Consider the following 27550-nt stretch of genomic DNA (forward strand, 5'->3'; position numbering starts at 1 on the left):
AAGTGATTCATTTTTTTATAAATTGGTAAAATTTTGGTATTTGTTATGCAGCAAGCCCAGAGATTGTTGTGTACACTATGATTTTATATAAAATTAACTTTAATGTGTGAATGGGAATAAAACGTGATCATAAACAAATGATTTCTCCACTCAAATGAATAGCAGCTTGGACCCGGAAACAGTATTACATACGTCACAAACACGTCACCACTTAACAAGCGGATATGTATGTTATTGCGTGTACCTGAAGCAGAACTCGGTCCGGCATGGATGTCCAGTTGTGTGCCGTTCTTGTTAGTTTGATTTCTCACAACCTGTTGTCTTTCTAGTTCCCCTGAGAAGCGCATACATAATTCACTTTAATGATGGCCACAATATTGCCCACAAGCGTGGCATCCCTGCTGAAAAATCCAGCTTAAACCAGCTTAGGGTGGTTGGCTGGTTTTAGCTGGTTGACCAGCCTGATTTTAGAGGGGTTTTGGCCATATCCAGGCTGACCAGCCTGGTTTAAGCTGGACATAGCTGGCTTTGGCTGGAATCCCAGCCTGGCTAGGCTGGTCAAGCTGGTTTTAGCTGATCATCTCCCAGCCTGACCAGCAAAGACCAGGCTGGAAATGGCTGGAAGCCAGCCTGGATATGGCCAAAACCCCTCTAAAACCAGCCTGGTCAACCAGCTAATACCAGCCAACCAGCCTAGGCTGGTTTAAACAGGTTTTTCAGTAGGGTTCAAACCACTGATGATTATTAACTTCCATTCAAGCAAACCTTTTGGTGATGATAATGAGTTAAAATGTTAAGAATAATAAATCAATTATGTGTAGTGGTATTAAACAACTTGAGATGAAGAAAACATGCAATGATCAGTAAAACAGCATTCTTTAAAGGGGACATTAAAGACAGCTATTGGTGGTTAGCACTGTTGCCTCTCAGCAAGAAGGTCACTAGTCCGAGTCCCGGCTGGGTCAGTTGGCATTTCTGTGTGGAGTTTGCATGTTCTCCCCGTGTTGGGGTTGGTTTTCTCCGGGTGCTCCGGTTTCCCCCACAGTCCAAAGACATGCGCTATAGGTGAATTGAATAAACTGAATTGGCTGTAGTGTATGAGTGTGTGTGAATGAGAGTGTGTATGGATGTTTCATAGTACTGGGTTGCAGCTGGAAGGGCATCCGCTGCATTAAACATATGCTGGAATAGTTGGCAGTTCATTCCACTGTGGCGATCCCTGATAAATCAGAGACTAAACCAAAGGAAAATGAATGAATGTAACCCAATGTTGGGTCAAATATGAATAATGCTGGGTTAATTTTCTTAAATTAAAGTTCACCTGAATTAGAAGTTACTGTGACTTTTATTTAAGTATGTAATAAACTTCCAACTGAAACGTAATATTGATATTCATCATTCCCTCATAGCAAACTAACGGTAAGAGGGGTCTGGTTAAGAATATGTGAATTGACATCATCAGAGATGGACCACCACTGCAATAGCAGAACCAAATTGTCAGATTTGATTTAAGATTTCCAAAACAAACGAAAATCAGTGGACACGCTTGCATAGATTATTTGTTCACCCTAAGAATAAAATTGTGAGCTAACAAGAAAAAACTTCTGGGTTCTTCCATATTTGACCCAACATAAAACAACCCAGCATTTTTACAGTGTATTCTATTTAAAGGGATTTTGGCTACGCTAAAGCATGTCAACATGGATAAATGAGCATGCAGTAATGTAGAAAGATACTCACACTCAATGCGGATTTGCTCCATCTCTGCCACTTCTGCGATGCTCTCTCTCAGGTCCTCTATGAACTTGAGCAGCTCGTCGGCGCTCTGAGAACAGAAACTCACCACCTGCTTCTTCTCCGACGAGAACGGAGACAATATCGTGATTCCATGAGGATAATCTGTGAACAAAAACATTGTATTACAACAAATACTTAGTGAGATCCTGCTCTGGGGATTTGTGAATTATTTCAGCTTGATTTAAACTAATATTATTTGTGTACTGCATAATGTGTTCTCATGCAGTTACCGTTGTTTACATTAGGGGTTACCAAACTTTTCTGCCCGTGACCTCCAAAACAACAATGCCACTGACTCGCAACCCTCAATATCCTCTGTGGTGGTTATAAATACAGAAATCTTGCATGCAATGGCGCACACACTAATAGACACAAGTCTATTCTTTGTTTAATTTTTATAATGTATATCAGTGCTGTAAATGTATCATAAAGTTTAACCTGCTGTTATAAAATCAGTCTGCTGCATCTGATGCTATTGCTGTGTTTAATATAATGTAATTACCCCAGAGGTCGCAATCTAATAGAACCAGAACTATAAACTACTATAGTAACTATATAGTACATAGTAACTATTAACGATTAGTTTTTCTTTTCAGTAGGTTTTGGATAAAATATGGTAATTGTTATAGTTTAATAAAAATATATAATTTTTTGGAAATCACCAGGGCACCCCCGTTCATTGTCCAATTGTCCACTGGTTTACATCATAATGGCCATGTATAAACTTCACAGCTTGACTGACAGAAAAGCAAACAGATACATTTTGGAGATATCTTATAAACACCTTTACCTTATAAATAGAGAATAAGAGTCGGGTTTGAAAGTAAAATCTTTGGAAGAATTGTTTTTCTTAGGAGATTAATAGGTAATCTACTTCTTGAAAAAAAATAAAGTCACTAAAAATTATTTTAATATAAAAATGATGGCATTATCCATGACTACACTTTGCATTTTAAAATGTTTTGAAGGCATTATGTGGATTATGCTTTTATGTTTTGTTTAAAACACAAAACATATTTAGTTATTTCTGAACTGACATTAAATTACCAAAATTGAAATTTTGTTGATCTTATAAGGTCAATTAATAATCAATCATTTTAATATTACTTAATTTAAATTTAGCACACAATTAAAAAAAACTTGTATGAAAAATAGCATGAAATAAGCATTGTTATGTGAAAAAAAATTATATTCATATTTAAAGGTGCAGTAAGTGATTGTCCTCAAAAACATTTGTTGTTGTGCTGGTTGAAAGTCTCTTCACATTCCAATAGTAATGATTAAAGTAAATTATCTAAATGTTTTTTTATATGTATTTATATATTCTGAGTGAGGCACAAAACAAAAAAAAATGTTCATTTCATTAAACATTGTTGGGCCGACATCTCCCATAATTCTGATAAGCAGCTCAAATGTACTGTCAACAACTGCAGATTTGAATGACTGCGCACCCATTCACGTAAATCGGCTGTTTGTTAGTGAGTGACAACAGTAACAACAAATGCTGAATCAAAACTTTGTAAAATCCTGAATCAATATTGGAGTGAGTTTTGCTCACTGGAGGAAGGTCACCATGGCGGTAGTATTTCTTTTAGACAGGTAATGTTCTGTTTTAAAAGTATCTTAGCCTCACAAAGCTGATGTAGCTTGTGTTGTTATGAATGGCGGGTTATATGCACAGAAGTGTTGTTCAGCCAACTATTTTGTTTCATAAAGGACCTTTGACAGCATCAATAATGTAGATTTATATTTAGTTTAACAACAAAACATCAGTGAACAGCGCTATTCCGCCTAGCCTGCTTTACTGAGCTAAAGTTGCTTTTATATTCACATTGGGTCATTTTTGAACAGTGACAGCCTGTGATGTGCTCCCTATATTGTTCACCATGCTACTCTGAATTTATTCAGTGTGAAATAACATGTAAATATGACTTAGTAATAAGTGTACGCCGCTGACCACCCATCGCTCGAACCACCCGAACCCCCCTGACTACAGGCATGCTACATATACTCAATGCAAAATTGACAAAATATCCTACACATATGAATTTCTCAAGTGCAAACAATTTAAAACAAAAATATTAAAAACTGAAATGCATCATACTATAACATAGGTTATTAAATCCAAACAAATAGGCTCCTACATGATCAAAGGACATAAAAGTGCCCGTAGTTGAAGAGTTACTCATAACAGTAGCCTATATATCAGAATAATGTTATTATTATTTAAATTATGTATTAAAATCTTTAAATATCAGCCTTCTGACCTTCTGATTGGCTAATCGGGAGGACCGGAAGAATTGCCGGTGGGCTGGTTGGTTTTTTTGGCCGTGGGGGCTGGTGTCCCTAGCTGTTTGCACTCTCAGCAGTCGCACTTTTTTCATTTATTTATTTATTTAACCATAGCCTCAATCTTTTTATTCATTATTTTGCCACAGCTCTGCTCTTTTTATTTATTTTCTTGCAGCCCTGTGAGCAAAATGCAGCCCACAGGTTAATGATGTCGTAATTATCAAACGACCTCAAACAGCGGCACCTTAGTGAATATAAGGTTTTGAATAATTAATAATAATGAATATTACACCTGCTCAATAAAAATCAGATGTTTCACTACATTAATAAATCTGAAGTAACTTGATCAGAAATCTAAAAAGGGGGGGAAAAGCACCATTGTGGTCCAGTGGTCAGCACACTGCGTTACGATGCCGTTGACCCGAGTTCAAACCTAACCTGAGTCATTCATTCATTCATTTTCTTGTCGGCTTAGTCCCTTTGATAATCCGAGGTCGCCACAGTGGAATGAACCACTAACTTATCCAGCAAGTTTTTACACAGCGGATGCCCTTCAAGCCACAACCCATGTCTGGGAAACATCCACACACACATCCCCAAACTATGGACAATTTAGCCTACCCAATTCACCTGCACCACATGTCTTTGGACTGTGGGGGAAACCGGAGCACCCGGAGAAAACCCACGTGAACGCAGGGAGAACATGCAAACTCCACACAGAAACGGCAACTGAGCGAACCAGCCACCTTCTTGCTGTGAGGCGACAGCACTACCTACTGCGTAACTGCATCGCCACCGATATATCAGAGTAATGTATCATCATTTAAATTATTTGTTAAAATCTTTAAATATCAGCCCTCTGACCAGACCCAGATTGGCTAATCGGGAGGACCGGGAGAATTGCCGGTGGGCCGGTTGGTTTTTTGGCCGTGAGGGCTGGTGTCCCAAGCTGTTTGCACTCTCAGCAGTCGCACTTTTTTCATTTATTTGTTTATTTGACCATAGCCTCACTCTTTTTCTTCATTATTTTGTTGCAGCTCCGCTCTTTTTATTTATTTTCTCGCAACCCAAAATGCAGACACCTTAGTGAATATAAGATTTTGAATAATTAATAATAATGAATATTACACCTGCTCAATGAAAATCAGAGGATTCACTACATTAATAAATCTGAAATAACTTGATTTGAAATCTAAAAAGGGGGAAAAAAGTGCCATTGTGGTCCAGTGGTCAGCCAGCCTGATCTCACGAGAAAACGTAAGTATTTTACGTTTTGCCAGTTTAGTGGCTAATTCGTACGAATTCGTACGAGTTCAGTCTTACGAAATGGTACGATTTTAAAAAGTAGGCATGGCACCTGACCCCACCCCTAACCCCAACCGTAATTGGGGGATAAGCAAATCGTACTAAATTATACGAATTAGATCGTACGAATTCATACGAATCAGCCACTAAATGAAAAAGTTACGAATTGCCGTGAGATTGTGTTGGGTCAGCACACTGCATTATGATGCTGCTGACCCGAGTTCAAACCTCACCTGAGACATTTTTATTTATTTATATATATTTTTTCCTTTTTAGAGTTAAGACATGTAATACTGTTTTGGTTTCTTATGTATGTGCGCATATTTTACTTTAATTTTTTTGTGTGAACACTATTACAAAGGACTTTGGGATTTTGTGTGTGTTTGTAATCTTACACTCGTTCTCAAACAGGTGAAACTGCATTCCCAGTAAACCCATGGCCTTGCAGAACGTATATGTGGCGGCAGTCTTCTTCTTAGGGCACAGTTTTAGGATCTATAGCATCATGAAACAAAGAAAAACACTCATGTCATACTTTGCATTTTCAGTGTTCACATGAAATACTGTATGTTTTGATGAATGTGTCTCTCACCACTATCAGGTCATTGAAGAGGAAAACCTCCCTCTGATGTGAAGCCTGTTTCTGCGGTTTATTTACATCCGTGACCTCATAGAGTCGACTGCAGCACACCAGCCTGCGGTGAGGAACCGACAGGATCTAAAGAAACAAAGAGAGATTGAATATCTAGTGGAATGAGTCCAGGAGATTCAGCCTCCATCAGCATAGGAAATGAACATGCGGATGTCTGGTGCAGCATCGGCTGGAGACAAGAATTAATATTTCATGCCGAGGTACAATGTTTAGCAGCGCTGTCATGTGAAATCTGAAATTACAGCTGCAAACTAATGAGTCCTGCTTTAGTCCTACGTTTATAGCTCACACACTGATAAACCGATTCACGCAGCTGTTAGCATACAGAGGTGGCAAAAATTAATGACCAGAAACTGGAATGTGAATATCGCTAGCTTATTTTTAATTTCGTTGATCAAACTTCAGACTAAGGAAAGTTTTTGGGGGTCATTTAAGTTGAAGAATGGCATTTCTCTCATTAGAAGGCAGACTCAGTACTTGTCAGTTATTGATGGCTGTTGTTAAAATGGTTTACTTTGACCAAAACAAATTTATATAACAATGTTTAATTTTTATTGCATCTTTCTAATCAACATTTCAACCAATAATAACATGAGCATATCTATGCAAATCAGCAGACAATGACTGATTTTAATAAGAGTAATAAGGAAAAGTAAATAATAACAATTAAAATAAATAATTTAATAAATTGGATGGATGGATGGAACAATTCATTCATTCATTTATTCATTCATTCATTGATATTTATTTGTTCATTCATTCATTTATTTGTTCATTCATTTATTTATTTGTTCGTTCATTCATTCATTTATTTATTTGTTCATTCGTTCATTCATTCATTCATTCGTTCATTCATTTATTCGTTTATTTATTTGTTCATTTATTCATTTATTTATTCATTTATTTATTCATTCATTCATTTATTCATTTATTTGTTCATTCATTAATTCATTCATTAAGTCGTTTATTTGTTCATTCATTCATTCATTTATTCATTCATTCATTTATTTGTTCATTCATTAATTCATTCATTAAGTCGTTTATTTGTTCATTCATTCATTCATTCATTCATTTATTCATTCATTCGTTTATTTATTTGTTCATTCATTTATTTATTCATTCATTTATTTATTCATTTATTTGTTCATTCCTTAATTAATTATTTCATTCATTCATTTGTTCATTCATTCGTTCATTTATTTATTTCTTCATTCATTTATTTATTTGTTCATTCATTCATTAATTTATTTATTTGTTCATACATTCAATAATTTATTTATTTGTTCATTCATTCATTCATTCGTTTATTTATTTGTTCATTCATTTATTCATTTATTTATTTGTTCATTTATACATTCATTCATTAATTTATTCATTTATTTGTTCATTCATTCATTCATTCATTCATTCATTTATTTGTTCATTCATTCATTCATTTATTCATTTATTTATTTGTTCGTTCATTCATTCATTTGTTTGTTTATTTATTTGTTTATTCATTCATTCATTTATTTATTCATTTATTTGTTCATTCATTCATTCATTCATTTATTTGTTTATTCATTTATTTATTCAGTCATTCATACATTTATTCAATTATTCATTCATTCATTCATTCATTTATTTATTCATTTATTTATTTCTTCTTGCTGTGAGGCGATTGTGCTTCCCACTGCACTACCATGCTGCCTCCATTGACTTTTATATAGGAAAAAATTACTATGGAAGTAAGTGAGTCCCAGCTACCTGCATTCTTCAAAATATCTTCTTTTGTGTTGAAGAAAAGAAAGAAACTCAAATAGGTTTGAGTGAAGGGTAAATAAATGACAGAATTTTCAGTTTGGGGTGAACTGTCCCTTTAAGGTTTCTTCAAATCACACTAGTATGAGTGAAGTTAATGAGCTAGTCCAGCTAATAACTGTCTAATAAAATCTCAGTGTGATCACCTTTACAGATCTGTTTTCAGCTGTTTTCTCCTCAGACTGAAAGGAAAGATGTTGCACTTTTTAGATTTACGTGACCTTTGTTTAATTGGTAGAGGTCTGACTCACCGTCTTCATTCCCAGAATGCTCTGCTCCACCCTGGTAACGTAGGTCACATGGTCCTCATTGGATCGAAGCTCCCGCTGCTGAATCCGCTCATAAATCCCAGCCAGCATCTCCCGTGGAATATCTGCTCCATCGTCCACTCCTGAAGGGCAGTTCATTCAGTTAATTAGCAGACCAAAAAGTTGCTAGGGTAATCTGGGCTGTTGCTAGGCAGCTACTAGGATAAAATGAGTGGTTGCTTGGCAGTTGCTAGGGAATATAGTGTGGTTGCTAAGCAGTCACTAGGATTAAATTAGTGGTTGCTATGTTGCTAGGGTAGTATGGGTTATTGCTAGGCAGCTACTAGGATCAAATGAGTGGTTGCTAGGCAGTCTCTAGGGTAAACAGTGTGGTTGCTAGGCAGTCACTAGGATCAAATGAATGATTGTTAAGCAGTTGCTAGAGTAATTTGGTGGTTAATGGGAAGTTTTTAGGATCAAATGAGTGGTTTCTATTGTAATCTGGGTTGTTGCTAGGCCGTTACTTGGATCAAATGAATGGTTGTTAGGCAGTTGGTAGGGAACAAAATGTGGTTGCTAAGCGATTACTTTGATCAAATTAGAGGTTGCTAGGATGTTGCTAAGGTAGCCTAGGTTTTTGCTAGGCAGTTAATAGGATCAAGTGAGTGGTTGCTAGGTATTTGCTACGGTAAATTGTGGTTGCTAGGCAGTTAATAGAATCAGATAACTGATTGCTAGGAAGTTACTACGATCAAATAGTGGTTGCTAAGATGTTGCTAGGATAATTTGGGTTATTGCTAGACAATAACTAGGTTCAAGTAAGTGGTTGCTAGGTAGTTGCTAGGGTAAAGAGTGTAGTTGCTAGGATGTTGCTAGGATAATCTGGGTTGTTGCTAAGTAGTTACTAGGTTAAAATGAGTGGTTACTTGGCAGTTGCTAGGGTAAACATCGTGGTTGCTAGGAAGTAACTATGATCAAATGGGTGGTTACTATAAAGTTGCTAGGCTAATCTGGGCTGTTGCTGTACAGTTACTAGGATAAAATTAATGGTTGCTAGGCAGTTGCTGGGGTAATCTGTGTAGTTGCTAGGCAGTCACTAATTAGTGGTTGCTGGGGTAATGTGTGTGTGGTTGCTAGGCAGTTACGGGAATCAAATGAGTGGTTACTAGGCAGTTTCTGGGGTAATCTGTGTAGTTGCTAGGCAGTTGCTAGGATCAAATGAGTGGTTGCTTGGCAGTTACTAGAATAAAATGTGTGGTTGCTAGGGTAATCTGTGAGGTTGCTAGGCAGATACTAGGATCAAATGGGTGGTTGCTAGGTTAACCTGGGTTATTGCTAGAAACTTACTAGGATCAAATGGGTAGCTGCTAGGTAGTTGCTAGGGTAATCTGAGAGGTTGCTAGGCAGTTGCTAGGGTAATCTGGGTTGTTGCTAGGCAGTTGCTAGGGTAATTTGGGTTGTTGCTAGGCAGTTACTAGGATCAAAGAGTGGTTGCTAGAATGTTGCTTGGGTAATCTTGGTTGTTGCTAGGCAGTTACTTGCATCCAATGGTTATTTGTGCAGTTGCTAGGAAGTTACTAGGTTTAAATAAGTTGTTGCTATGATGTCGCTAGGTTAATCTGAGTTGTTGCTAGGCAGTTACTATGATCAAATAAGTGTTTGTTAGGCAGTTGCTAGGGGTATTCTCTGTGGGTGCTAGGCAGTAACTAGGATCAAACGAGTGGTTGCTAGGCAGTTGCTGGGGTAAACAGTGTGAATGCTAGGAAGTTACTAGACTCAAATAAGTGGTTGCTAGGAAGTTGCTAGGGTATTCTGGGGTGTTGCTAGACAGTGATTAAATGAGTGTTTGTTAGGATGTTGCTAGGGAAGTCTGGGTGATTGCTAGGCAGTTACTAGGATCAAATGAATTGTTGCTAGTCAGTTGCTAGGTTAAACAGTGTGATTGTTAGGCAGCTACTACGATCAAATAAGTGTTTGCTAGTAGGTTGCCAGGTAATTTAGTTTGGTTACTAAGCAGTTACTAGGATCAAATAAGTGATTGCTTGGAAGTTGCTAGGGTAATCGGTGGTGTTGCTAGACAGTTACTAGAATCAAATGAGTGGTTGTTAGGCAGTTGCTATGGTAAAGAGTGGTTGCTAAGCAGTTACTAGGATCAAGTGGTTGCTAGGATGTTCCTAGGGTAGTCTGGATTATTGCTAAGCAGCTACTAAGATCAAATAAGAGGTTGCTAGGTAGTTGCTAAGGTAAAGAGTGTGGTTGCTTATCAGTTACTATGATCAAATGAGTGGTTGCTAGGCAGTTAATGGGATCAAACGACTGGTTGCTAGGCAATTGCTAGGGTAATCTGAGTGGTTGCTAGGAAGTTACTAGGTCTAAATAAGTGGTTGCTATAAAGTTGCTAGGTTAATCTGAGTTGTTGCTAGGCAGTTACTATGATCAAATGAGTGTTTATTAGGCAGTTACTAGGGGGTAATCTTTGTGGGTGCTGGGCAGTTACTATGATTAAATGAGTGTTTGTTAGGATGTTGCTAGGGAAGTCTGGGTGATTGCTAGGCAATTACTAGGATCTAATTAGTGTTTGCTAGTCAGTTACCAGGTTATATAGTTTGGTTGCTAAGCAATTACTAGGATCAAATTAGTGGTTGCTTGGAAGTTGCTAGGGTAATCGGGGGTGTTGCTAGACAGTTACTAGAATCAAATGAGTGGTTGTTAGGCAGTTGCCATGGTCAAGAGTACTTGCTAAGCAGTTACTTGGATCAAGTGGTTGCTAGGATGTTGCTTGGGTAGTCTGGATTATTGCTAAGCAGCTACTAAGATCAAACGAGTGGTTGCTAAGCAGTTTCAAAGGTAAAAAGTGTGGTTGTTATGCAGTTAATAGGATCAAACGACTGGTTGCTAGGCAGTTGCTAGGGTAAAGAGTGTGGTTGCTATGCAGTTAATAGTATCAAACGAGTGGTTGCTAGGCAGTTGCTAGGGTAAACAGTGTGGTTGCTAGGAAGTAACTAAGATCAAATAATTGGTTGCTAGGTAGTTGCTAGGGTAATCAGGGTTGTTGCTAGACAGTTACTAGGATCAGATGAGTGTTTGTTAAGCAGTCGCTAGATAATTTAGTGTGGTTGCTAAGCAGTTACAATTTCTAACTTACAATTTATACTACCTATTTAAAATCTGCATAAAACAAGGGAAACAAGCTTCCTGTAATAGCAGAAGTTTGATTGTGCACCTTTTACGTGTCGTACTGTATTTGTCTCTATAGAAAAGCCCATGATAAACCAGAGCTCGACTAATAGCAAGCTCTGATTTTCCTGCAGTCCCCATGTCTTTACATCTCACTTTAAAAACAGCTCTCTTACACCATATGTGTTTGTTATATCCACAGAAAGCAGGCAACAGATCAAAAACTATTTGATCAGAGACCAGGAATCAGTCCAACACACACACACACACACACACACACACACAGCTCCTACGCTCCTCAGAGATAATCAAATGTCTCGTTTGATATGACAAAAATGCAAATTTAAACATGAAGATGGAAAGCTGATTAAAAATTGGCCAGATTTAAAGTCAAATGTTAGATCTGTGACCTCAAAACTGTTTGAATTAACAGCACACATACAGCTAAAGTCAGAAGTATTGGCCCCCTGTTTGTTTTTCCCCCTGTTCTGTTTAACTGAGAATTTATTTCCTACACATTTCTAATTATAATAGTTTTAATAGCTCATTTCTAATAAATCTGATTCATTTTATCTTTGCAATAATAATATTTGATTAGATGTTTTTCAAGACACTTCTATACAGCTTAAAGTGACATTTAGAGGCTTAACTATGTTATTTAGGCATGGAATGTGTCTTTATGTAATGTGTATTTTAGGCATTGTCACAGTTGTTAAAATCAGTGTGTCAGTGAAACAGTACAGGCTATGTGTGTGTGTCAAACATTATGGAGAATAACCTTTGTTTGGGCTGGTTATACATTTGAAAGAAAGATAAACTGTTGTCTTTAACGATGACGAGGCTCCATTTAAACTGCTGAAGATGTCGTCTGACAACGAGGGGAAAATGCCTCACAGCAGCTGTTTTCCGTCCTATTAGATCACATGTTTTAAATGATCAGTCCAGGAGATGGCGCTGATCAACAACAGTATTAGTTCAAAGATGATAAAAGCAGGCAAAGTAGATTAAAACTATCGTTTCAAAGCTGTTCAAATGTGACTGTTTACACAGATCAGCTGCCGACCAGCAGTTCTCAGCTTTCTCCTTGCTAATACACACAAAGCATAATGGGTAATTTGTGTTCTAAGAAAAAGGTTTATTGAATAGGACTTATTCTTTGCCGACAAGCGGGTGCAGCCATTTGAATCTTTTTGGCTTGAGATTTCCGGTCTCATTCACTTCCATTCATTTTTAGACATTAATGAACCTAAAAGAGCACATGTCACCTCGCTGCTCATCTGTTTGCACTGGCTGCCAGTTGCTGCTCGCATCAAATTAAAAGCTCTGATGTTTGCTTACAAAGCGACCTCTGGCTTTGCTCCTTTCTATCTCCTCTCACTTCTGCAGATTTATAGGCCCTCCAGAAACTTGTGTTCTGTGAATGAACGTCGCCTCGTGGTTCCATCGCAAAGAGGGAAGAAAATGCTTTTCCGAACTCTCGCATTCAATCTGCCCAGTTGGTGGAATGAACTCCCGAACTGCATCAAAACGGAAGAGTCACTCGCTGTCTTCAAGAAACGACTCAAACGATTCACAAATGCCAAACGAACTGCGCTAACTGGGCAAACGAGACAGGTTCCGAAACAAAAGTTTAGGTGTGAAAGTACCCTAAAACAGGGCGCTGCCTTTTTTTTATTCTCCTGCTTGTGCATGCGCTAGTGACGTTTCTCTGTAGACCAATAGCATTCAGCTATGCGTTTAGCTCTGGCTTTTTGATACCCTTTTTACGTGCTAGGCACTATACCTTTTAAAATGATACCCAAAATGTGGTGTGGTATGGTACGGTTTGCTTTTAGGTAACTTTTGACAAATCAAATCAAATCACTTTTATTGTCACATCAGCAGCACGTGTGCTATGATGAGTGAAAAGCTTAGGTGCTGGCTCCAGACAGTAGAAAATACAGATATGATAAAATGCAAATACAACAACAGTGCAAAATACAACAGCATACTCCCAAAAAAACAGGACAATGTAAAATTAACAATGATATTTGTACAATGAATAGGTGAATAGTTGTAGGCAGTATTGTTTCAAGTATGGATTGGTTGACAGTGGAAACAACTATAAAAGTGTACCCAGGGCCTGAGCAAGCGGAACTGGCGCTCTAGGCAAACGACGATCACGCCGCCCTCAACCTGAAAGTGAAAACAGAAGTAACCGGTTCGCAAAGTGATGACCTGGTTGTCATGGATGAAAGTGAGGACCGGGGGGGTTGTGTCACGGATGCCACCTAGTTCGCCTCTGTGGATGCGCCGCCCTGGGCGTACCGTACCTCACTCAGTGGAAATAGGCCATAAGGAGGCTAATCATATTGATCTTAATTAATAAAAAATAAATAAATAAAAACTGCTTTTATTCTAGCCGAAATAAAACAAATAAGACTTTTTCCAGAAGAAAAAATATTAAAGGAGCTATTGTGAAAGAAACAGCATTTGGGAAATAATTGAAAAATAGAGAAATAATCAAAGGAGGGCGAGTAATCGTGACTTCAACTGTAAATAAAGACACACACACACACACACATACACACACCTCGTAGGTTGCGGATGAAGTCCTCCAGAAGCATCTTGCGCTCTGGTTTGATGTTGGGACTGTACATGTCTGTGTTGAGCAACACGATGGCGAAGGCCAGGATGAAGATGGTGTCGGGGTTGTGAAACTGCTGCACCACGTCTGGGTTACACATGCAATACCTCTGACTGAAGGAAAGAACATAAGCTGATGTATACGTGCATATTATACTTGGTGAAACTCATGTTTTAATAATTGGGAAATATTTGAAAAAGAAAAAAAAAATCACAGGAGGGCGAATAATCAACTGTAGACATAATGTTTTATGTAAATAATAATTAAAACTTAATAGTAGAGCATGTGATACATATTGTTAAACATTCATTCATTTACCTTCGGCTTAGTCCCTTATTTATCAGGGGTCGCCACAGCGGAATGAACCGCCAACTATTCCAGCATATGTTTTATGCAGCAGATGCCTTCCAGCAGCAACCCAGTACTGGGAAACACCCATACACACTCATTCACATGCATACACTATGGCCAATTTAGCTTTCCCAGTTCACCTATAGCGCATGTGTTTGGACTGGGGAAAACCGGAGCACCCGGAGAAAACCCACATGAACACGAGGAGAACATGCAAACTCCACACAGAAATGCCAACTGACCAGCAACCTTCTTGCTGTGAGGCGATGTCTCTTCTGTGTGTTTCTCACCTGAAGGCTTCAATAAGTCTCTCCACTTTCTGAGCTTCTCCTTGAACCCGAACATGAGCCTGAAACTTCCTGAGCGCTTCGTCCAGCTCCAGCATGGAGAAATCCATCTCATCCACCACACAGCTGACAGAGAGAGGACGGAAAACAGACTCGTGAATGAGGCTACAGCACAGATAAGAAACTGAATCTTCAGCTTTTACTGTCAGTGTTTGGCTTTTAATTAACAACCTCAAATTAAATTGATAAAAGTCTATAAAATGATTCCCTTTAGTTCTGAATATTTGTGCATTGGTTAATGCAGTCAGGTAAATTATATATAATACAATATTTGTAAAAAATATTTGTATTTTTTAAGCAATGAAAATTATAATTAATTCAGAATTAATTTATTCTTATTAATCTCTTTTTTTTTTTTACAAAACATCATACAGGTTCATAGTTTCCTAATTTATTATAAGCTTTTATCACACCGTTTTTATTTATTTTTTTCGTATTTGCATTTAATTTGCAATGACAATTCTGACTTTATCAAGTTTTTTTTTTATAATATTACCCATTTCCTTGCATTAATTAGTTATTTATTTAGAAAATCTTTACTGTTTTGTCTGTTTCATATTGTAGATATATAAAATGTATTATTTATTAAAAGTATATTTATTAATTTCATTATCCTTTATTCATTAAAATCCATAACAGATTAGCCATGTTATATATATATGAAGTCAGAATTATTTGCACCCCTGTTTATTTTTTTTCCCCAATTTCTGTTAAAGGGAGAGAAGACTTTTTCAACACTTTTCTAAACATAATAGTTTTAATAACTCATTTCTAATAACTGATTGATTTTATCTTTGTCATGATGACAGTAAATAATATTTGACTAGATATTTTTCAAGACACTTCTATACAGCTTAAAGTGACATTTAAAGGCTTAACTAGGTTAATTAGGTTAACTAGGCAGGTTAGGGTAATTAGACAAGTTATTGTATAACGATGGATTGTTCTGTAGACTATCGAGAACAAATTAACTATCGATACAAATAAAACTTTCTCTGTTAAACAACATTTGGGAAATATTTAAAAGGGGGGCTAATAATTCTGACTTCAACTGTGTATTATATATATATATATATATATATATATATATATATATATATATATATATATATATATAGATAGATAGATAGATAGATAGATAGATAGATAGATAGATAGATAGATAGATAGATAGATAGATAGATAGATAGATAGATAGATAGATAGATAGATAATTAATAATATATAATTATAATTCATAAAATAAAAACACTAACAGTCAAAAGTTTGGGGTCGTTTTTTTTTTTAAGAAAATTATTCTGTTCATCAAGGGTGCGTTTATTAAATGTAAAAAAGATTGTTAAATACTTATTACAACTTTAAATAACTGCTTTCTTATTGTATGCAGTTTCAACTTAAATTATTACTCCAGTCATTATTGTTTTTATTACTATTACCATCATTAATAATATACATATTAATAATAACAATACTTGAAACAATACTGCCTACAACTATGTGGAAACCTATTCATTGTACATATCGCTGTCAATTTTACATTGTCGTTGTATTTGCACTGTCTGTATTTTGCACTGTTTTTTGCACTGTCGTTGTATTTGCACTGTCTGCTGTATTTTGTACTGTCTAGAGCCAGCAACTAAGCTTATCACTCATCATAGCACACATGCTGCTGATAATGTGACAATAAAAGTGATTTGATTTGATAACAATAATAATTAATATTAGAGTGATTACTGAAAGATCATGTGACTCTGAAGACAGGAGTAATGAAGCTAAAATTCATTACTGGAATAAATGATTAAATTAAATGATAAACTACAGTTGCTTTATAGTGCAATAACATTTCACCATTTTACAATTTGTATTGTATTTATGATTAAATAAATACAGCCTTCATGAGCAGAATAAGCTTAATTTAAAACATTTAAAAGCCCTACTGACCCCAAACTTTTGACCGGTAGTGTGTATATATATATATATATAGGTAAACTATATAGCCTTTTTATTCTAGTTATACACAAAATAAAATAAATTGTAGCATATATAATCTTTTTATATTTATTTATGTTATGAATTGATAAACTTTACTTATTTATTATATTAACATCCAATCGTCTTTTTTATTCTCTATTTAATACATTAATTATATGTCGGAGACCATATATTATTTATCTATATATATTGTATTTTTATTCACTTACTTTTATTCATGTATTGATATTTCAGTATCATGAAATAAACATACTGTACATGTAAACTTAGCTTCATTTTAAGTGTGCTGTAATCATACTTGGCAATAAATCCCTATTGTATTCTGATTACTTTTTCCAAAAACATTTTTAATCCAGCTCATCATGTTGGATTCATTTGTTTATATAGCTGTTTTGTGTGAGTTAGGCATAAACTCTGATGAAGACAGAACTCACTCTAACACGTCTCTGTTAAATTGCCTTTTGCTGTTTCCCAGAAACTCCCCGATCATCTGCCGGCTCAGTCCTTTCCTCTGAAGCAGAAAATGAGCCACACCGATGGCTGTGTCTGGAATAAAGCCCCTGGAAATCAGGAACTGGATGCCTTTGTCTGGATTTCTGCAGGACGATTAAGGAAAATGTAAGTGATTGATATTGCTAATATGAGGACACATTTCTTGAACATATAAGCATATTAGCATGATCCTGATGGGTCAAGTGACATGGAGAAAACTGGAGAAATTGAGCTTTGCATTATAGGAATAAATGACATTTTTTAGTTTTGTATATTAGGATTGAAATCAGTTGTTTTAACTGAGAGTAATGCATAACATATAATCTGATTACTTTTTTACATTTACTTCATTTAGGTTTAATCACTTTACTTCTCACTTTAGGGTGTAAAAGGGTCTTACATTTTTGATTTTTATTTATTTTTTAAATATATTGCAAACAAATTTCCTTAAGAAGTAACTAGTTTAGTTATTTTTTATGATATATTTCTTTTAAAAGTAACTTTTCCCAACGCTTGTATGATAACATTTAGAATGTATTATTATTTTTAATGCATTTAGAAAATAAGGTCAATCTTGGTAAGCATAGAAAATTTATTTAAAAAATATCAAATATATCTGAAAGGGGACCTAATATGTCTCTTTTTACGAAATTTAAAGGGCACCTATGGTGAAAAATTCTACTTTTCAATCTGTTTGGACAGACATGTATGTAGGTATAGTGTATAGACCGTTATATTGGGGTGAAATAAACACACATAGTCATATTTTTTCAATTTAACAACATAAAAACGGTGGAACAATTGGAGCTGTTTTATGACCGACCACAACATAGGAGAGCGGTCCCCCCGCCCACTGAATTGATTGACAGCTGCGTATTAACATGTCCCGGTAGTCACATGTATAATCATATCATCCAGAGAAGACGAGTGCAAAGAAACCGGGTGTAAAAGATCTGTTCAGTTTGCTAGGATCATCAATCATCATCATCAAATGTGATCAAGAATAGTGAGTTTTACAAGTTTAAAAGGTTTTAAAACAGTGCACGTGTGTAATAAATTACAGCGATTTACTTCAGTTTTACTTCATCAGCACAGCCGCGTGTCAGAATAATTATAAAGGAAGACGATTCAATCCCGGTTTGTGGAAGTAAAATCAGGTTTATTTTGTACATTAACATCACATATCATCCATACAGCAGTGGAGATTAACCTGTATCCTGTCACATTTGGGTACAAAAAGAGTGCAAAGCTAAAGGCGTGCTGTTTGTGTGTATGTGCGTGTCGTGTCCGCGCTGTGTATGTGTGTGTGTATCTGTGTGTGTGCGCGTGGACTTCGTAACGACATTGTGTGTGACTCATCGTTGTAACTTAATACAACAAATGCATTAAATACTCATTGGTAAAGTTCTTACTGCAGTATTTCTCACAAACGCTACGTGAGATCTGCTTCCTTTAAGTCTGTGTTGTCTGACGCAGCCGAGGGAGAAGATTAAGGCACGCTGAAAGGCACGAAGAAACGGTGGGTGGGGAAGGACTAGCCTTAAAGGCGCAGTATAGCAAAACCGCCCCCAGTGCAAAAATTTATAAAATAGAATCTTATAAAAGGTATGATGAAAAATCTGATGGGTGTCTTGAGCTGAAACTTTACAGACAATTTCTGGAGACGTAAAACACTTACATTAAATCTGAAAAAAGGGGTAACCTAGGTGCCCTTTAAAATAATTTAAAATAATAACCTATATTGTGTATGTGACGTTTCAGCCCAAAATACCCCACAAATAATGAAACTGCCTCTTTAAATTCAAATTGTGTCGTTTTAGTTTTTTCAAAATAGGGCGGAGCTACAAACTCCTGAGCCTCAGCATCCGCTTGTTAAGTGTGACGTCACGAAAAGCGGCTTGCGGGTCCAAGTGCTTTATCAAACTGAATGGGGAGACTCATCAAATTGTAATAATGAACGTTTACAAAGCGCTGTAATACTTTCGAAAATCACAATTGCAATATATCCATGCCTAATATCCCAGAAAGTGATTATTTTTTATAAAATGCTAAAGTTTAGTTATTTGTGATGAAGCGAGTCCAGAGACTGATGTGTACACCAGTGTTCTCAAAGTGGGGGGGGGGGGGTCACGGGACAATGCGTGGGGGTCGCTTGGTGATTTTCAAAAATCTAATTCATTTTACTAAACTATTAGCACTACCATATTTTATCCATAACCCACAGAAGAAAAAAATACTAGTTAATATTTCATTCATTCATTTTCTTTTCGACTTAGTCTCTTTATTAATCTGGGGTCACCACAGCGGAATGAACCCCCAACTTATCCAGCATATGTTTTACACAGCGGATGCCCTTCAAGCTGCAACCCATCTCTGGGAAACATTCACACACATTGCACTACGGACAATTTAGCCTACCCAATTCACCTGAACCACATGTCTTTGGACTTGTGGGGGACACCGGAGCACCCGGAGGAAACCCACAGGAATGCAGGGTAACCATGCCAACTCCACACAGAAACACCAACTGACCCAGTCGAGGCTTGAACCAGCGACCTTATTGCTATAAGGCTATAGCACTACTGCGCCACTGCATAAACAAAAATTAAAAATACTTCGGCGTTCATTTGTGCATCCTAAAACCACATTTATAAAGCCTCTTAGTCGCTGACGTTATCTTAAGCAGTTATGATGCGAAAACTCTATAATGCTAGATGGTTGCTTCTCTTTAGGGCTGTCTATGCTAATGAGGGAGAGATGGTCACTAATGGGCGGGGCTTTCCCCTCTGATAACATCTACAAAAGGAGAATGTCAATCAAAGCGTTTCAGCATTCCATCAAGAGATGGAATCAATGAATTGACTTTATTCACACACTGTTGCCACACAACTGGATTCACACCCCTTATAAAAGTGTTTTTGCATAATATGTTCCCTTTAATGATTTTAAACAGTTTACTCAATGATTTTTACCATACATTTTATCAATGATCAAACCCTTCCCCACATCCCAGAACCAAATCAGAGCAGAAAACACACAGAGACACAAACAAATAATTCAGTCGAATCATGTGGAAATTATAATGAAGTGTCTCCAAGAAGAAACCGCAGAGGTTTTGTGTGTGTGTGTGTGTGTGTGTGTGTGTGTGTGTGTGTGTGTGTGTGTGTGTGTGTGTGTGTGTGTGTGTGTGTGTGTGTGTGTGTGTGTGTGTGTGCAGCTTGGCAGATTCACATACAAACCTGTACAGTACATGACTTAAGGGAGATATTCATAGCTACAAACATACAGTATTTACACACAGATTAGCATTTCTGCATCAGTGAACATATTTTCCACATCCTCTTTCAAAGACGTCCATCTGTGCATCACAGAGACTGCATTAGCAACCCTCAGCTAACACATCTGGACTAAAGCTCAAGTATACTAATACTGTGATACATGCCAAGTATTTCAGGGCATGTTTACAGTGCACATGAGGCATATTTTTTTCATCAGAACAGCATACTATACACTTTATTAGGTACACCTTACTAGTTCCGGGTTGGACCGCCTTTTGCCTTCAGAACTGCCTTAATCCTTCGTGATGTAGATTCAACAAGATACTGAAATATTTCTCAGAGATTTTGCTCCATATTGACATGATAGCATCATGCAGTTGCTGCAGATTTGACGTCTGCACATCCATGATGCAAATCTCCCATTCCACCACATCCCAAAGGTGCTCTATTGGATTGAGTTATGGTGACTGTGGAGGCCATTTGAGTACAGTGAAGTCATTGTCATGTTCAAGAAACCAGATGATTCTTGAATCCTGCTGGAAGTAGCCATAGGGAGATGGGTACACTGTGGTCATAAAGGGATGGACATGGTCAGCAACAATACTCAGGTTTCTGTGGCATTGACACGATGCTTGATTGATACTTATAAGCCCAAAATGTGCCAAGAAAATATCCCCTCACACCATTACACCACCACCAGCCTGAACTGTTAATACAAGGCAGGATAGATCCATGTTTTCATGCTGTGTTGCTAAATTCTGACCCAACCATTTAAATGTTGCAGCAGAAATCGAGACTCATCAGACCAGGCAACGTTTTTACAATCTTCTATTGTTCAATTTTGGTGAGTCTGTAGCTCTGTAGCCTCAGTTTCCTGTTCTTAGCTGACAGGAGTGGCACCCGGTGTGGTCTTCTGCTGCTGTAGCTCATCTGCCTTAAGGTTGGACGTGTTGTCTGTTCAGAGATGCTCTTCTGCAGACCTCAGTTGTAACGAGTGGTTATTTGAGTTACTGCTGCCTTTCTATCAGCTGGAACCAGTCTGGCCATTCTCCTCTGACCTCTAGCATCAACAAGCATCAACAAGGCATTCGCACCCACAGAACTGCGCCCACACTAAACTCTAGAGATGGTTGTGCATAAAAATCCCAGCAGATCAGCAGTTTCTGAAATACTCAGACCAGCCTGTCTGGCACCAACCACCATGCCACATTCAAAGTCACTTAAATCTTTCCCATTCTGATGCTCAGTTTGAACTGCAGCAGATCTTCTTGACCATGTTTACATGCCTAAATGCATAGAGTTGCTGCCATGTGATTGGCTTATTAGAAATTTGCGTTAACGAGCAGTTGGACAGGTGTACCGAATAAATGTTTTTTCTAAACCGTTTAATGCTAAATCAATATGGAACACCTGAAAAACTATGCGAAATGTAGACAAATGCCCAAAAAATTAGAAGAAATAATTAATTAAATCATTAATTAGAAAAAAAAGATTAAAAGTAATCTGCAGTCATGTAAAAAATACTTATTAATTAATTTTGGTTTCGGTTTTCACTCAAATGCATTCAGAATTTTCAGTTTTGGGCTAGAAGTTTCATTTGGGTGCATCCCTATGAATGACTCTAGTATTGTGTTCATTTTCTTTTCAGCTCCCTTTATTGATCTGGGGTCGCCACAGCGGAATGAACTGCCAACTTATCCAGCATATGTTTTATGCAGCAGATGCCCTTCCAGCTGCAACCCATCACTGGGAAACACCCATTCATTCTCATTCACACACATACACTACGGCCAATTTAGCCAACCCAAATCACCCATAGCGCATGTTTTTGGGCTGAGGGGGAAATCCACGTGAATACAGAGAGACCATGCAAACTCCACACAGAAATGGCAACTGGTCCAGCCGAGGCTCGAACCAGTGACCTTCTTGCTGTGAGGCGACTGTGCTACCCATTGTGCCCAGTATTCTTTCATGTGGGTTATTACATTAAGATTGTTCACATATCTCTTCTTTTGTGTTTGCCCGTTGTTCTGTTTAGCGCTCATCTGTGAGATGACGTCACTGCGCCATGTGCATTATTTCCAGCCCGCTGAGCGTCTTCACAGGTCGTATCCGGCAAACACACACACACACATGCATCACCGCAAACATGCTGCATCACACTAACTCATGCTGAGCAAACATACAATTCACACATACATCTTGACAGAAACATCGTTCTGCACTCTTAGTAAACAGCCTTAGTGTGTGTGTTTGTGTCCGGGTGTGTGAGAAAGAGAGTGTAAGATCACCTGGTTACCTTGGCAACCGTAGTGCAACTCACGTCAAGCATGTCAAAGTGAATCTGATCTGAGATTTCAATTGAGTGCTGATGCACTTCGAAGCCTCTGTGGATTGGCTTTATTCTTTCTTTCTGTGTATGTGTGTGTGTTTGTGTGTGTGTGCGCACGTCTGAAAGAGCTACACACACAAAGTGGAGCAGAGAAAGAGCTTCACAATCAGCCCTGAGGGAGTATAATATAGTCTTGCGTATGTGTGTATGTATACATGTATGAGCGTGTGCGTCTGTGTGTGTGTGTGTTTTTCAGTGTGTTTCAGCAGGCAAAATGAAAATGCACTCAGCTCATTTAGTCACGGTCAAACTGACCTGGCAAACAAAAGCTTTATTCTTTAGTCGAGTTGAAATCCTGCTAAAGCATTCATTTCTGTTAGCGTTGCTCAAACAATATGTAATAGAAAAACCAACAGCGACACACAGTACTTGTTGCTCCCATATGTGTTGAGACAACATCACTGTCTGACCCAATACACTCAGCAATCTATCAGCTTTTATTTGCAGATGCTCTGAAACAATTATTAGGGGCTGCATGGTGGTGCAGTGGATAGGACGTTCGCCTCACAGCAAGAAGCTCTCTGGTTCGAGCCCCGGCTGGGTTTGTTGGCGTTTTCTGTGTGGAGTTTGCATGTTCCCTCCATGTTTGCGTGGGTTTCCTCCGGGTGCTTCGGTTTCCCCCACAATCCAAACACATGCGCTATAGGTGAATTAAATAAGCTAAATTGTCAGTAGTGAATGTGTGTGAATGAGAGTGTTTCCCAGTGTTGGGTTGCGATTGGAAGGGCATCCGCTGCATAAAACATATGCTGGATAATTTGGCTTATTAATAAAGGGACTAAGCCAAAAAGAAAATGAATGAATGAATGAATAATTAACATTGTTGCACTTTGCATGCAAATCATTCATTCATTTTCCTTCAGCTTAGTCTCAATTAATAGAGGTCACCGCAACGGAATGAACCGCCAACTATTCCAGCATATGCCTTCAGTGACATACAAGCACTCTGAAATGGGCGTTTTGTTTTAGACATGGAACATATGTATGGAAAGACCAATCAAAACAGACCAATCGGAGCAGAGCTGGCTTATGAAGGCGAGGGGCTTACAGAGCTTAAACCCTGAATTGATTGATTCATTCATTTTCCTTCAGGTTACTACCTTATTTATAAGGGGTCGCCACAGCTGAATGAACTGCCAACTATTCCAGTATATGTTTTACGTTGTGGATGCCCTTCCAGCTGCAACCCAGTGCTGGAAAACACCCATACACTCTCACATTCACACATGCATTCATACACTACGACTACGATGCATGTCTTTGGAGTGTGGGGGAAACCAGAGCACCAGGATGAAACCAACTCCAACACGGGGAGACCAGGCAAACTCCACAGAAATGCCAACTTGTCCAGCCGGGACTTGAACCAGCAACCTTCTTGCTATAAGGCAACAGTGCTAACCACCAAGTTACCATGCTGCCCCTAATAATATTATTCATTAATTCATTTTTTTTCAGCTTAGTCCCTTTATTAATCAGGGGTTGCCACAGCGGAATGAACCGCCAACTTATCTAGCATATGTTTTACGCAGCGGATGCCCTTCCAGCAACAGCCCATCACTGGGAAACACCCATGCACTCTCATTCACACACATACACTAGGGACAATTTAGCTTCCCAATTCACCTGTACCACATGGAAACCAGAGCACTCAGAGGAAACCCATGCGAACACGGAGAGACCATACAAACTCCACAAAGAAATGCCAACAGATCCAGCTGAGCCTCGAACCAGCAACCTTCTTACTGTAAGGCGACAGCGCTACCCACTGCGCCATCGCGCCGCCCTTATACTTATTATGAGGCCGCCCTATTAGTTAGTAATTAGCAATAAGGCTCCGGGCTCAAGGATCTTATGAGCTCAGGGCTCTCTCCCAGGACAGCATGCCAAACTAGCTTTATAATCAATAATCAGCCAAGTGTGAACTCTTGAATACACATTGGACTCAGTGTGCAAGATTTGTGTACTTGATACATTTTTGCATATGAATATGAAAAAAATGTGTAAAATTTTCAGACTTCAATGTGCAAAGACCTTTACTGTGGTATTGTTGACTCAGAAACTGTATTTCTGTTTCATCCGTATCCGAGTCACCATTGTGTCTGTTATTGTAGTGTGTGTATCTGACACCAAATGGGAAGAAGCAGAGATTGGTGGTCGGAAAAGTGGGCCACTCATTTACATTTAAAGGTAATATAAAGGCAAAACAGATCCAATTCCCTCTGACACCCAAAACTGACATTTTCAGCAGGGTATAATAAATGATCTGACGGGTATTTTGAGCTGAAACTACACAGACACTTATTTTACATCTTGTAAAATGGGCCAAATAGGACCCTGTTAATGGATTTATTTCCCAGTAATGACAACAAAAAAGTAATAATTTGTAAATCTAACTCCACATATTTCACTTAATAAAAAAAGAATAATAATAAAGCAGGATGTTACTAGGAACATTGAAGTTCACTTACTGAATAATTGGTTACTGCTGATTTCCACATCTAATTAGTTTTTTGTTTTTTTTACTGTGGTGACCATCAACTGCTTGAATACCAAAAATTTTCAGAATATGTAAAAAGACACTATGGCTCAATCCCAATTGTTTTTTGTACCCCTTCCCCTTGGCCCTTGAAAAAGAGTGTGAAGGGGAAGGGCTTCAAAATTTACCTCTGAGAAATGTGACACCACTACAGCGCCTGCACACTTCATCATATGTCATTGCGATCTCTTGCTTTATTTTAGATTGATGATGGCGACTGCTGTAGTTATTCCAGTTGTGTGATTTTTGGGTATTTATCTTCAGGAAATCACTGAAGGCATATATCATGTTATTAGAACGATCTAATGTGGTAATAAGATCGTAACTGTACTGTGCATTTACACCGTGGCCATATTCATCAATGTAAGCACATGAAAATAACATTAACATAAGAGCAGACACTGTAAAAAGCTCATTCCCAGCCTGAATACAGGGTATTCAGGGGTCATCGACTGTTAGATGTGACCGAATGTTGTAAGACTATTATACAGGAGTTATTATTATGGATTATAGATAGCCAAATTTAGCGTTTTTTATTTTAGCGTTTTTTAAGCATGACCGTAAAACAGGAACGCAGTTGTGAATATATTAAAACATGTGCTTGTTTGTTGTGAAAATGTATTATAATGACAAAAAAATACAAATTTGTGCATCTCCTGACTTAAAAAGTCAGGACTGAAACTGAAAAATCTCAGTTTCAAGGGGTATCTATCCCTTCCCCTTAGCCCTACACCTTCAAGCTAAAGAGAATTAGGACACCCTTACCCCTTCACATGAACACACAAACTGAAGGGTAGGGCTTAGGGGATGGGCTAAGGGGTAGAATTGGGATTGGGCCTATAGCTAAGCCAACATTTACTGTCAAACTATAAAGAGCAAAAGCTTTAACGCATTAAAAAGCCAGCATAAATGGGAAGATTTGATCTTTGTACTCACACATTGAAGAGGTTAAGTCCGATGCGGTACAGGCGTTTGCGTGCAATGTCTGTCGAGAGCGTCCCGCAGGGTGTGTTCTGGCAGTGTGGGCGAGGCAGAGACAGAATCATAGTCTCACATGCTGATGTGGAGGTGCTGCTGCTGCTGATGGGGTCTGAGCTGTTCTCCGCTATCTCCGGTGCCACCTGATTGGTCTGTTTCCCCTCCAGCCCCGCTCCTGTGGTCACTGTGTCCAATCCAATTGGCTGTTGGTTCTCTTTTTCTTCCTCACTGGGTGGAGGAGGAGGAAATTCAGGGTCCCCTGCGGTCGACAGCGTTGTCTGGCCTGCAATTTGTCCCCCAATTGGGGGCTCTGAGACAGTTTCTTTTGCCACGCCGTTACCAAGAGAAACTGACTCCAGCATGGAGGAGGACAGGCGAAAGTTGTGATTATCGATTTGAACAGTGACGTCCCTGAAAGCCATCATGAGTTTGCTGGCACTGCGAGGTATGCTCTCGCCACAGCCACTCTGTGTGGCCTCCTGTAGGCTGGAGGGGTCCATCAGTAGCCCTTCGGGATGGGGTCCGGAAGGAGGGGCAGCAGAAGACTTCTCTCCTTCCCCGTCTCGAATGGTGCTCCAGCTGCTCAGAGCCTCATCTATAGACCGCGCTAAAGACTGGACCTGGCAGAGAAGACAGAGGAAATCAGAGCAATGACTACAATAGAATAGAATAGAATAGAATAGAATAGAATAGAATAGAATAGAACAACAAATTGAAATGACTGACTAGAAACAAAGACTAAAGAATATTCAAGATATTTCACTCATATAGTTTTCAATAGAAAAAAAGTTTAACGGTCTATATGGCGAATGAAGCCCCGCCTTCTAGAACAGAAGCCAATCATCAATTGCTATAGATTGCTGATTATTTGGGGGAGGGGTTCGGACCAGATGTGAGTCTCTGTAGATTTTGTGTGATGCAAATGTTTAGAAATGAAACTAAATAGAAAATTGTTGTTTAGTTTTATTGGTGATTTCTAATATGGAATTTAATCATAAGCTTGGCAAGCAATGTTGGAGAATTTTGTTTCCCCATTCAAACAGAATGCCTAAGCATACAGCCTGAGAGGTGTTCCAAAGATGGCCACCGAGTAAAATGACTTGCCTTAAAGGGACTTTCCTGGAAAGAAATAGATGAACAATAAAATAGAATGAATAGAACTAAATATCCAATACAGAATTTAAGGGCCGCTGTGTGTTGTTGATGTGTGTGTAGCTGTACCTGCTCACTGAACGTGTCCTCCAGGTGTGTGAGTGTGGTGGTGGTGGTCACTGGCAGTGAGGTGGA

The 27550-nt window shown here is 38.2% G+C and overlaps 1 protein-coding gene and 2 long non-coding RNA genes across 6 annotated transcripts in view; 2 read left to right on the top strand and 1 right to left on the bottom strand.

Moving 5' to 3' along the window:
• The window catches only part of iqsec3b (IQ motif and Sec7 domain ArfGEF 3b), a 55077-nt gene that overhangs the window by 9622 nt on the left and 17905 nt on the right, over nucleotides 1–27550 (bottom strand). For 3 of the 4 annotated variants that reach the window (XM_087292796.1, XM_087292795.1, XM_087292797.1), the window contains exons 4-13: nucleotides 27485–27550; nucleotides 26222–26883; nucleotides 17022–17183; nucleotides 14539–14661; nucleotides 13844–14010; nucleotides 8098–8237; nucleotides 5987–6112; nucleotides 5790–5889; nucleotides 1741–1899; nucleotides 245–334 (exon numbers count right to left, since the gene is read on the bottom strand). The exon at nucleotides 27485–27550 is cut by the window's right edge and continues 243 nt beyond it. In XM_087292796.1, the coding sequence (XP_087148922.1) occupies nucleotides 245–334; nucleotides 1741–1899; nucleotides 5790–5889; nucleotides 5987–6112; nucleotides 8098–8237; nucleotides 13844–14010; nucleotides 14539–14661; nucleotides 17022–17183; nucleotides 26222–26883; nucleotides 27485–27550 (1795 nt within the window). Of the gene's footprint in view, nucleotides 1–244; nucleotides 335–1141; nucleotides 1900–5789; nucleotides 5890–5986; nucleotides 6113–8097; nucleotides 8238–13843; nucleotides 14011–14538; nucleotides 14662–17021; nucleotides 17184–26221; nucleotides 26884–27484 lie in introns of all 4 variants that reach the window. The other variant, XR_015514532.1, reaches the window with a different exon arrangement.
• Nucleotides 8098–14010, top strand: LOC147839647 (uncharacterized). Its single transcript, XR_015514667.1, has 3 exons — nucleotides 8098–8430; nucleotides 8739–9151; nucleotides 10204–14010. It is a non-coding gene; the product is annotated as an uncharacterized LOC147839647 (long non-coding RNA).
• Nucleotides 16986–27550, top strand: part of LOC141378804 (uncharacterized) — a 21130-nt gene continuing 10565 nt past the window's right edge. The window contains exon 1 of the long non-coding RNA XR_015514671.1: nucleotides 16986–17205. This is a non-coding gene — a long non-coding RNA (uncharacterized LOC141378804). The remainder of the gene's footprint in view (nucleotides 17206–27550) is intronic.

Source organism: Danio rerio, chromosome 18 (assembly GCF_052040795.2).
Source record: "Danio rerio strain M-AB ecotype USA chromosome 18, GRCz13ab, whole genome shotgun sequence".
NCBI lineage: Eukaryota > Metazoa > Chordata > Actinopteri > Cypriniformes > Danionidae > Danio > Danio rerio.